Below are 12,440 nucleotides of genomic sequence, written 5' to 3' on the forward strand. Positions count from 1 at the left end.
CAGACCGAGATTGATCTTGATTTAAAGAACATCAGACAAGTCATTGTCGTAAATAGTCACGGTGGCCGAGAGGTTAAGGCGTTGGACTCGAAATCCAATGGGGTTTCCCCGCACAGGTTCGAATCCTGTTCGTGACGTTTCTCCTTTTGTCTGGATTTCAAACATTCTTTCAAGAGTTCATTCAACCCGTTACCATATAAAGTTATAACGTGCTGTAACACGTGTTACACGCGGACAACTATTTACTATTTGGACGCATTTAGCGCTCCGACCACTGTGTGTAAGTGGATGGACGTTTGAATAATATTAGTTGGCAGCTCATAAACCAGCCTGAGATATAGGTAATGTAACACATTTTACATCGTTAGATTCAACCTGCATGGAAAGCTATGAAGGATGAAACTAATTCGGTTTTCATCGTTGACACCTACTGAGCTCTCGCATTAGGCTCTATCTCTCTCATCTCGCGTTGTTTGTGAATGGAACTCATTTGGTACAAACTAACTACTCTCCCTGTGTCCTGTAAACAGGTCAGCACATTGTCTGCTTGTATTTGTGATTGCATCGTCTTAATAAATAGAAGCCGGGTAATTGTCAGTCTGCTCGATTGTGTAAGGACACACAAAAGGAAGTTTCTCTATGTGTACACCCCTCTCCTATGTAGGATAGTAGGACCGACCGAGTCGTATAAGTTAGACCGACAAGCCCCCGTCTGACGTAGACTTGGGGTGTTGTTGCTACAAGGGAGGATATATTGAAAGTGAACAGCTTAAACAGCGCTTAGACAGTAGTTTAGTGTTGTTTAGGCATATATAACAGGGCACTTAAGGTTTGCGAACAACTTCAACGCATTAGAGGCCACAGTTAGATATAGACACACTAGTCTTCTGACAAAATAATTTGGCCAGACTACGTGCTAGCAAAGCTAACAACAACAGTTGCTTTTTCTCAAAAGAGGCACACAAAGGAAATGCGGTCGATTTGAAAACATTAACGTAAACTGGAGTCGTCTAAATGGTTGAGGTTATTATCTCCTAATAGTTCGTTAACGGCTCAGATCATATCTCAAGCTCTGGTGTAACTTGCAGTCAGTGGAGCGGTCTTTGTTAATGCAGAAACATCCCAGATTTGAATCGCCACTCTTGATTTGTGAGCCTCTCAATTCTGGTTAATCTGAATTTGACATTTTGGCCAACTGCATTGCTAAATCGCTGTGTGCTAGTTTGCTATATTACTTACGTGTTTCACGTTAGCTTGTGTGAAGAACTGCCATTATGGCCATAATTGTGAATAGATATACGCACAGAGACTCATATCCTGTTGTTAAAAGAAGGCAGCTAACAAACTAGCTTGCAGAACGAACTAGCTAACATTTAGCATAGTGTTCCTTAGCAAAGCTACTCGGCGAGCACACTTGGTCACCCTCGTAGTGTGTCTGCTGTTTTAAAGAGGGCGGTTAACGTAACTGTTATGTTTCGACCCTTACATCCAGCGGCAGTGTTTCCTGTATTTGACTTGAATGTGACGTTAGCAGACTACCATAGAAGCCGGACCTGGTGTCTATAAACGGTTAAGACAGCGCTAGTGTTTGAAGTGGGGTTACGTTAGCATTTAGCCAACAGGCTAATTAGTTAGCAGAGCTAGCGCTAACGGCTGTAACGTTAGCTAAAGCTAACCCATTACCGAGTAACGAGAGGCGGCTCTTAGCTGCCGTTGAGTTCAACTGGCAGCAAAGGAACTAACAGTTGATATCTATCTTCGAGACTTAACAATGGCCACCGCTACAGGCGAGGCCCTGTTTTTGTTAAAGGATGTGAAGCCTGGGTCGAAAAACCTCAATATCGTATTCATCGTGTTGGAAATAGGTAAGTTGGTTGGACCGTGACGCTGAAGCGTCTCTCCCTATAAAGTCGTGTCTCTTTTTTTTTTTTAAAGGAGCCAGCGGTAGCGTTACTGTGACTTAACTTAACTTTTTAGCTTTAATTGAACTCTGGTTAGAGGTGTTTCGAGCAGGTTGGTCTAACTTGTCATTGTCTCATTCTATCAGGACGAGTAACCAAAACGAAAGATGGGCACGAGGTGCGCTCCTGCAAGGTGGCAGACAAGAGCGGGAGCATCGCCATCTCTGTTTGGGACGAACTCGGCAGCCTCATTCAACCAGGGGACATCATCAAACTGACCAGAGGGTAGGGACGATGTCTCACGTGCAAGCTCATCAACGTTACTGAGTTGACCTTTCTTTTCTTCCTTTTTTAACCATTTACTGACTGATCAATGGACATGCAAATACTTTCATCTGACAGGTAGAGAACTTGTTTTAATGTGATATTTCTGTGTTTTAGCTATGCATCCATATGGAAAGGGTGCCTGACCTTATACACTGGAAGAGGAGGGGATCTGCAGAAGATTGGAGAGTGAGTATCTGGCCACAAATCCATTTATACTTCAGTGAAGTATATTATCTAAAAACATGGGCTTTGTCTCCGCAGGTTCTGCATGGTGTACTCAGAAGTGCCCAACTTCAGTGAACCAAACCCAGACCTGCAGACCCAAACAAACCAGCAGAACAAGTCTGTGAGTAGCCATGCACCCACTTTCAACTTGGCATAAACAAATGTGTCGTCAGCAGTCCAGTTTAACACCAGTGGTGGTAGGATGTTAAAGCTGACCTTTCTCTTCCACTAACAGGGTAAACCAGACCAGAATCAGAGGGGGAACTCTCCACCCAATCAGAATTCAGGTACACCTGCAGCCCCAGGTCAGTATATCTAACTGTGCAGAGAACCACCGCAATAAACAAAACAATAAATCCTTCGTACTTAAACAGACACTCCTTTATTACTCTTTGCGTATTGTTTTTGTTTGTGCATTGATCCACCTTGCATATCTTGGGCCAAAACCAAATTTTGCAAGATTACATTTGATCGAGTCACGATGACGTCACTGAATATAGAGCTCGAACGTGTCGTAATGTAGCTCATTAATTACTGTAGAAAGAAGAGTACAGACACATTTTCAGAATTTTGGCATTGACTTGGTACATAAGTACCATCCCCAGTACACATCAGATTTCAGCCTACGTTCATATTATTTACACCTGTGACTTTCCTAAATATCTAATGTAAAAACGGCCTATGAACGATGACGTCTTAATATGTACTGTTGGTACTTGTAATTCTCAAACCACAGGTAACGGTTCCATGGCGCCATTTGCCAACAACAACCCAACCGCCGGTGCGCCCCGTGACCCCGGGTTCGGGAGCATTGGACGACCCAATGGCCGGTCGCCCGGCAACGGAACACCTCCAGTTGTTGCTGCTGCTGCTGGACCCCAAACAGCAGCGAAGTCTTCAGTTACCATTAGCAACGGCAGGGACCCACGGCGTGCCAAAAGATGAAATTGGGGTGTAGGGGGGGGAAACATGGACATCCCCATTTCCCCCTGCCCCCACCTTTTTAAAAACATTTCTGCCCCTTCCCGTCACAGCCTATATTTGCTTTCCTCAGTATGAATTAAAGTAGGGACTGCTTGTATCATGGTCGGCCCCACCTTCTTCTGAACCTCACTGAAAGTGTCCAGCTCCGTGCCAGTGCCCCCCCCCCCGTACACTGTCCTTTGCCCGTTAATGGTATCTCAAACTACACACCCTACTTGAACACTCGATGCACTTTCTTCACTTAATTTATGTCGGGCTGAACTTGGCTGTCATTTGAATCAGGAGATGCGTTTCTGTCTTCTCAGCGGTAAAAGGCCTTAAGTTGGTGACTGTGACTTGTTGGACTGAATGCATGAGCAAAGGGTCTGCTCCCTCACAGCCCAACTGTATCTGACGTGAATCTGTGGAAGGAAAGGTGTTAGTTTAGACTTTTTAATGATAGCTAGGTCAATTGATATTAAATATTTTTGTTGTTTTCCATCAGTTGTACCTGGATCGAGGTCTGAACACTCAATTAATGGCAAAATGTTTCACAGAATAAATTTTACAGTAATTCTGCTGCCACATGTAGTATGTTTGACAGAAACACAAGTTACTGTTGAGGTCAATAAAGTGCTCAATACTGCACTTAAGAGGATATCAAACTTACTGGTAATAAACTCATTAATATTGCTAAAACACATCGTGACTTGAAGGAGGACTTTGAGAAGTTTTTTTTTTGGGGGGGGTGGGGGTGTGCAGTTTTGCCACAAGTACAAACAGTACCAGAAGACTAGTATAAAGCCCTACCAGTGACCACTACAGACCTGCCGTGGTTCTTACTGCCACCGTAGGAGCACCACACCACCACTACCCTTTTCAAACAAGCCTCCATCAGTTTCCATGTGTTTTGATTCTACAGCACCATCTAGTGCCGGCAAAAATAAACTACACGTCCGTTTAGAGGATGCTCCAAAATATGAGCCAGATCTGATTAGTGGGTCCTTTTTTTAGTTTTCTTTTTTAAAGCAAGCAGTTAAAATCACACAAAAATCCCGTTTATCCTCATAAACAGAAAGCCTTTACATTAATTATTCTATTTTGAAGCAATGCCTGGCGTACAACAACATCCTGTGTTTCTTCATTTCCTTTGTTGCACCTAAACATGACCTCCGGGGGTCGATGTCACTGCATTTAGTTTTTGACACTTTCTTCTGTTAGTGCGTAAAGCTGCCATTCATATGAGGTTATTTTACATGTGACATATTCCAATTAACACAACAGTCTGTTAGTCTAAACAGCTGTCTGTGTTTTTAAACAAAAAAAGGGAAAAAATGTGGCCAATAGAAACCAAACCATCGGTCATGTTTCTTCACTGCAGCTATGTAAGAGTGAAATGAGGCCGCAGGGACATTTCTATGTAACGCGCTCACAAACACCGATCCTAATGTTAAGTAACCCGATTATATGTCTTGCCACATGTCCAAAACACGTTTATGTAATTCTGCTTCCAAAAAAAAAAGAAATGCAGCACTTGTGACACTGGAAGTTGAAACACATGAGAAGTGTGGCAGGAAATGTGATGCTCGGCGCTCATGTGTCAACACCGATGCATGTCATGAGCTGGGAACTTCCTCTCGATCAGACAAGTAGTCACATGTGGTTCATGGTATTTAAAAGAACAGCTCACCTACCATTTCCCAAAATGTAGGGCAGTATTATGCATATCACTTCTATATTAATGTCCGAAACATACAAACAGGCATCACACGAACCAGATGTGAGAACCAGGCTATTTCTGATTTACTGCATTTCTTGAACACATTGACAGTCCACAGTGTTTATTTTGACTTCATAAAACGCTTTCTCTTTCTATTTTGCATTCAGTGTGACAACACATCTCATGACACCGGTGATTCACATTATGTGACTGGGGGAGGAGGGGGGGGGGGGGGGGGGGCTGTGGTTGAAGAATAAACCAAACAGTGACTATTGAAAACAAATAAGTCTGACTGATGTATTAACAAACAGAAAATAGAAGTAGAAAGTAATTATTGGGAGTTGAGATAATAAAATATTAATCCTGATAACAGCTTGAGCGGTAAGTACATGTAGTATCCACTACATAGACCCAAGTGTACACTTGTCATACAGTTGCAGCCCAATATGAGTACAGAGTAGACTGTGTGACAAATTCATTTTAAAGAAATAATTTTAAAAAATAACCTCCACCTATAAAGATGAGATACCTCCTGTGATGCATGTGTTTAAATTCTTGAGCAAATCAGAATGTGTCTAAGTGAGGCTGATGGGAGGGGTGTGGACACACACACACACACACACATACACACACACAGTGTTTGTTCCCTGTCTCCTTGTGACAGACTGTGTGCCTCCATCGAAGAAGACGCCACAATGACTGGTGAGTGTTCTCATCCTTAGAATTACAACTTACTTATTTATTTATTTGTACTGGTATTTAATAAATACATGTGTTCATATACTGTATGTTAAACAGGCAGTTTGACAGTGAGTAGCCCTTAATAGCTCACTGAAGTAAGTGATAGGAAACTGGATCAAGGGGACATTTACAATTTAAAAGATGTAAAGACATGTATTCTGCTTGATTATTCCTTTTAAAACAGTAACAAATAACATGTTTGAACAGCATATTAGTTTGTGACTTGCTGATGTAATGTGATTTGATGTATTTATGTTTATGTATAACCTGCAGCATGTAGTGAAGGCTTATGTTAACATGTTTATGATGGCCACGCGTATTTCCACTAAAATGTCATTTCTGTTGCTGTCCTTAGATCCAAACCCGTCTGCTTTTATTTTAGACTTCGGCCTAATTTATGATGAACTCAACTTCACCTACAACTACACGGAATTCATCGTAAACCCGGAGACGCAGCCCTGCAACCACTTCTCCATCCCGGACGCGATGGCGGCGTTCGTCAGCCTCTTCTACGTGCTCATCTTCCTGCTGGCCATCCCGGGGAACCTGGTCGTGGGCCTAGTGATCGGCCTGAGCAAGCAGCCGCTGCCCCCCTCCGACCTCTACCTGCTCCACCTGGCGGTCGCCGACCTCATGCTGGCCGTCACGCTGCCGTTCTGGGCCACCTCCGTCACCAAGGGCTGGCTGTTCGGGGACGCCATGTGCAAAATCGTCACCGTTCTCCAGGAGCTGAGCTTCTACTCCAGCATCCTCTTCCTCACGTGCATCAGCATGGACCGCTACATGGTGATCGTGAGAGCGATGGAGGCGCGCAAGGCCAACAGGCAGCGCGTAAGCTGGGCGGTCTGCGCGGCCGTGTGGACCGTGGGCACGCTCCTGTCTCTGCCGGGGCTTTTCAACTCCGCGAATCTGATCGACAGCTCGCAGCAGACGGCGTGCGGGCAACAGTACGACCCCCTCAGGGCCGACGTGTGGCGGCTGGTCACCAGGATCCTCCGCCACACGCTGGGGTTCCTCATCCCGCTGGCCGTCATGCTGCCCTGCTACGGGGTCACCGTGCGGCGCCTCCTCCGCATCCGCGGCGGCTTCCAGCGGCAGCGGGCCATGAGGGTGATCGTGCTCGTGGTCGTCGCCTTCCTGCTCTGCTGGACGCCGTACCACTTGGCGGTGATGGCGGACACGTTCTTCAGGGCGAAGATCGTTCCGTACGGTTGCCCGGCGAGGATGGCGGTGGACCAGGCCATGTTCGGCACCCAGAGTCTGGGCCTGCTGCACAGCTGCGTCAACCCGGTGCTGTACGCCTTCGTGGGGGAGAAGTTCAGGAGGAGGCTGGCGCAGCTCGCGAGGAAGACGGGCCTCCTGGAGAGGACGTCCGTGGCGCGGAGCAGCAGGTCCTCTGTGTCGTCGGAAATCACGTCCACGTTCATGTGAGGGCAGCGAGGAGACACTTTGAACTATTCATTCTCGTTGATGGACAACAAAGTACTGCTTTTGATACTTGTGTGCAGCTCATATTTGGTGGACATTTCAAAACTCAATAATCAAGAACAGTTTAAAACTTTTGCCTACAGCTGCCTTAAAGATTTCTATAGTTTTTGTAAATATATATTTTCATGCTTTGCCATATTTCATCATTTAAGTCGGTCAAGTTGTACATAGCTTTGCACTATTTTATCTCTTAAATGTACTCTTTTTATACATATTTAAATGGACATTGTTGGCGGGACATGTCAGATTTCCATTGCCAAAGACTGCTTCTCTGTGATTGTTGTTTGTGCATCTGACAATAAATATCTTGAATTTTGGTTTCGAACCCCTGTGTCGAACCCAAGGGTGATGGTGTGTTAAAGTCAGGCTGTAAACATTACACGACAAAAACGTTGTGGTTACCCACTTAAATCCCCTCTTTCCTCAATCATGTGTTGTGAGGAAACTGTGGGAAACTTCTTTGTCAAGTTTCAATTTCAAATGTGACCATTTCGACACATTATTTACATACGTTACAACACAAAGACCAAACATCCCCTGATGAACACCTTGAGGTGCAGCTGGAAAAAAGCTGAGAAAAGTAGAATTAGACCTCGAGACACCTCAGCATTAGATAGGGAAATATCTGACCAATGTCAGTTTAGTAGGAATGTGAAATATAATAATTTATTTTCTATGATTTAGCTGATGACAGCAGGTTATCATTCACATGCCACACAATTTGCAATCTGTATCGTCGCCATTAAAGTTGTATAAACATGTTCACCCCGCTCTGATAATAACACCATTGAGTCACCTCATATGCCACAAAAGCATATAGATTTGACAGCTGATAGGAGGTATAGACTATTGTGGGTTATTATGTTTACAGCCACAGCAGCTTGTTTGGCAAATCACTGGAAGTCAGGGAGACAAGATGACAGAAAAAACAAAAAAAAGTTTGGTTACAAAATGATCACAGGGAAGTGCAGCTGACAGGCACTGCCGATATGAAAAAAGCAGAAGAAGAAACTGTTTTTTTTAGCCCTCATTAGGTTAGTCTTCCTGCAGTTGATTCAGATTTAATGCTTCCCTCATAATTAAATCAGAGCTCACGTTGGCAAGTTAATTCAACTAAATGTATGCGCTTGCTATGATAATAATGATAATGCCTTTGTATTGTCATATACATATACACATACACGAAATTTGACCTCTGCATTTGACCCATCCCTAGGGAGCAGTGGGCTGCTGAGAAAATGCTGCAATAGTGGACACAATAGAACAAAGATTTCTTTCTGGTCTAGAGGCGGAGCTGTCTGAGGAGGAGCAGGAAGTGGGAGGGGCCTGACTCGATCAGAGCCTATGGGATGGAGCTCAGGTGTGAGCCCTGTGTGCACTTACCTGCAGCAGAGCCCTGGGCTGTTTAACAAAAAAATAAATGTTGACTCAGATTTTTTCAAATGAGGTCTCTGGTGGCAGAGACTTCGCAGAAACTCTGATAACGGAAAACAAGTGAGAGAAACACAAACAAGTTCCTCTTTGTAAGAAAGAAAGTAAAAGTAAACAAGACACCTGTTTTTTCCTCATCTAAAAAAAGAGTAGCCTGTCAATATATGGCATACAGAGTCTTCTCAATGTCCTTAAGTTACTGTACATTCTTCTTCTTCTTCTCCACTCCCTTCATCTATCGTTTTACATTATCTCTCCATAAATGAAAATCCTCGACGCTTTAGAGTTGACAGAATCAGTTGCTTTTAGCAGTGGAGCTGCTCACCGGTGACTGAGAGCACGTTGGCAGTAATTCACAGCACATAACTTCCCTCTGGAAAAAAATATTGAAACCTTGAGGAGCATATGACCGGTGATACGTTCACTTACTGACATATGTAGGCTACTGAGGTGCATTTAAGTGGCGGTGCCTTCACTTACTGACGAACGAATTGAAGAACATTAGAACGGTGATGCGTTCACTTACTTATGTATGCAATGAGAGTGAAAACATTGAAATCTGTGTGCACATGTCTTTGTTTTCAGTGGATGTGCACATATTTTCAGTTCTCATGCGCTCGTTTGCACAAACACACTGAAAATGTTCAAACTAGCTCTGAAAATGAGCACACAACCATAAGACAAGATAACCGTGTCATATAATAATTTCATTTTGATATTGTGCAATGACTCAAATTATTCAATGATCTATTTAGGCCAACTCTTTTACCTCTACCTCTGTTTGTTGCAAAGTAAAAACACAAATGTACCTTGAAGTTATTTGCTATGTTTCTGTGCCTCTCCAGTGTTGGTAAGTTCTATATGATCATTTTGAAATAAACTACAGCAGTGTTATAAAAAATGATAATAATGATAATAATTCATTAATTTATTATTCATTAACGTCACTTCTTGTTCCCTTGCACCTACATGTATGTATCATTACGTTCTGTACTGGTTAACAATCAGTAAAGATTTTAATTAGTTATGATTTAGTTTGAATTATATTGGGAAGAATTATGCTGCACGTTGGGGCCGTAATCTAAAGCTTTCCCCATTTTATTTATATCAACATGTAATATTATGATTATCAATACTTAACAGTACTAACAGTAATGCCTTTGAGTTAAATGAAAATCAAAAAGATATGAAATTATAATTTGCACAATATTTATTGTATATTAATTGTCATACATAGTCAGATTATCAGAAATATTTTGATATTGTTTCTAATATAAAGACATATTTAGAAAGTTTGTCATACATTGATTTTTATTGTGCTACTCTGTAAATAAACAGCATACATACAGTTTACATGAACATACTGTGTTCTATGTGACAAATGAAATAGCTTAAAGCTTTTAGAATTATTGTTTCTCGTTCAGCCTGAAGCGTCTGTCTCCTTCTTGACTTGTGATCAGATGCAAAGAGCTGCTGACGGCTTCCTGTGTGTGTGAGGAGCTTCCCAAACCCACCAGCACAGAAGAAGCAGACGGAGACAAACTACGTCCTCTGTGCCGGTGGGGACGGGATGCTCCTCGTCCTCTCGGCTGGTGGGTGGAGCGGGTGGTGTGGGGGGGGGGGGGGTTCAGTGGTCTGTGGTGGGTCTGGGTCTTCCTGGGATGATCGGTTGATTGACGTCCACTCTCAGCTGCCCCAGGAGTGAGACAAAAGCACAGAGGAGCCCTGCCCTGTGAGACACAAACACAAGAGATGAATACTTTAAACTCAACTATACGACCTTTACATTGTTGTGATGAATCTGGCCTCCAATGATGGAATCTTATTACTGATACTTCTGTAGTCTTAGTGAGGGATTACTTACTCAGCCCACTGAAGGACTGAAAGATCGCCGCTCTCCATCTGGTCCTGTAGTCTTCCATCCTTCTCATCTGGTCCTGTGGTCCTCCATCCTTCTCATCTGGTCCTGTGGTCCTGTAGTCCTCCATCCTTCTCATCTGGTCCAGAGTGAAGACATCTTCTCTGTTGTCTAGGAGATCCTGGATGTTGCTTCCTGTGTTCCAGCCATCGATACCTGAGTAAAAGAGACTTGGAGACTTTTTCTTAACGTTAGTAATTATTACTTTACCTCTGTCTGGTACAGCCACCTACACCTAACTATAAAAAATAGATAGAGTGAGTAAAATAAACAATCTTTGAATAACTGTTAATTAACTATGTTAATGTTGTCATTAAATGTTGACTTACCTTTGTCTGGTAAAGACATCTAGACTATAAAGAAAAATACACAACAGAATAACAACAATTCACTGATAACTTACCTCTGGTTTCTGCATCTAGCGTCAATTAATACTCAAAAGGAAAAATCAGAATCAGACTCAGAACCGTTTATTACCATGGTATGTTGAACATACAAGGAATTTGACATGACGGGAGGTGCATAACATTTAACAATCAAAACAACAATCAACACAAAGTAGAAACATATTAAAATGTACAGAAAGATATAAAATAAAGTAAAATATAAAATAAAGTGCACAAACGAACAGATAACAGGACTGTAAACAGCCTCCTGCCAGATGGAAGGGGCATGAACAGTGTGTGTCCAGGGTGAGAGGGGTCGGCTGCAATCTTTCTTGTTCGTTTCAGGGTCCTTGAAGCGAACAAGTCCTGGAGGGACTTCAGATTGCAGCCAATCACCCTCTCGGCAGAGCGAATGATGCGCTTCTATACAGCCATCATTGAGTCCATCCTCTCGTGATGGAGGGGCAGAGGATGGACTCAATGATGGCTCTGAACGACAAAACAATGCGCACCAGCACGTCGAGGCAGCCGTCCGCAGCGCCATCTTGATGTATAAAGAAGAGATATTTAGAAGCTCTGCTGCAGGATGCTACCTATCGTCAACCCCGCCAGACGCGAGGGAAGGCTGTCTGGTGCTTTATCAGTCCTACCAGACAGAAAGGTTTTACAATCCTGCAGCAAACAGGCTGTCGGTCTCAATCCGAGTCGCTGTCTTCAGCCAACTGCCAGTATCCTATTGTGAGGGGAAGCTGAGGCCTGAAGTGGAGGGTGGAGACCATCTGTAGTCATCTGCCCGGCTCTTCTTTGTGGAGGATCCGAGGCCTGGAGAGGACGGTGGAGACCATCTGTAGTCCTCTTCTCTGGTCCTCTTCTTGGAGGATCCGAGGCCTGAAGTGGAGGGCGCTGCGTCCTCGTGGTCACCGGTCCTCTGCCTCTTCACACTTACCTGCTCTGTGCAGTCCTCTTCCCTGCACCTCTTGGTGGACTCTTCTGACCTCTGGGGGACCAGGGGCGGAGCCTCTTCAGGACGTTCCACACCAAAAGGGAAGGAGAGAGAATGGCCAGCGGGCAAGGGAGGAGGAGTCGGCACTCGGTGAAACCCCTCCCAGAAACTCCTAGGTGGTAACCGCTGGGTGAGAGGGTCATCTTCTTCCTCCTCTTCCTCTTCTTTGTCCTCTGCATCCTCGAACATGGAGTCATGCCAGGAGTCTGAGTATTCCAAGTCGGATCCGACGTCTTCCTCCTCTTCCTCTTCTTTGTCCTCTGCATCCTCTGCATCCTTGAACACGGAGTCATACCAGGAGTCTGGGTATTCCCAGTCGGATCCGACGTCTTCCTCC

At 44.0% G+C, this 12,440-nt stretch overlaps 2 protein-coding genes across 2 annotated transcripts; both read left to right on the forward strand.

The window, feature by feature from the left end:
- Positions 1-736: 736 nt before the first annotated feature.
- nabp1a (nucleic acid binding protein 1a) lies at positions 737-4,095 on the forward strand. Its single transcript, XM_079169577.1, has 6 exons — positions 737-1,865; positions 2,048-2,186; positions 2,343-2,414; positions 2,490-2,574; positions 2,689-2,758; positions 3,190-4,095. The coding sequence occupies exons 1-6, from the start codon at positions 1,772-1,774 to the stop codon at positions 3,396-3,398; spliced, it is 669 nt and encodes a 222-aa protein (XP_079025703.1). The 5' UTR covers positions 737-1,771; the 3' UTR covers positions 3,399-4,095.
- A 2,143-nt stretch (positions 4,096-6,238) lies between these two features.
- On the forward strand, positions 6,239-7,650 carry LOC306704348 (C-X-C chemokine receptor type 2-like). The gene has a single exon (XM_079170655.1). The coding sequence runs from the start codon at positions 6,364-6,366 to the stop codon at positions 7,306-7,308; it is 945 nt and encodes a 314-aa protein (XP_079026781.1). The 5' UTR covers positions 6,239-6,363; the 3' UTR covers positions 7,309-7,650.
- Positions 7,651-12,440: the final 4,790 nt, after the last annotated feature.

Source organism: Pholis gunnellus, assembly GCF_910591455.1.
Source record: "Pholis gunnellus genome assembly, chromosome: 12".
NCBI classification, from domain to species: Eukaryota; Metazoa; Chordata; class Actinopteri; order Perciformes; family Pholidae; genus Pholis; species Pholis gunnellus.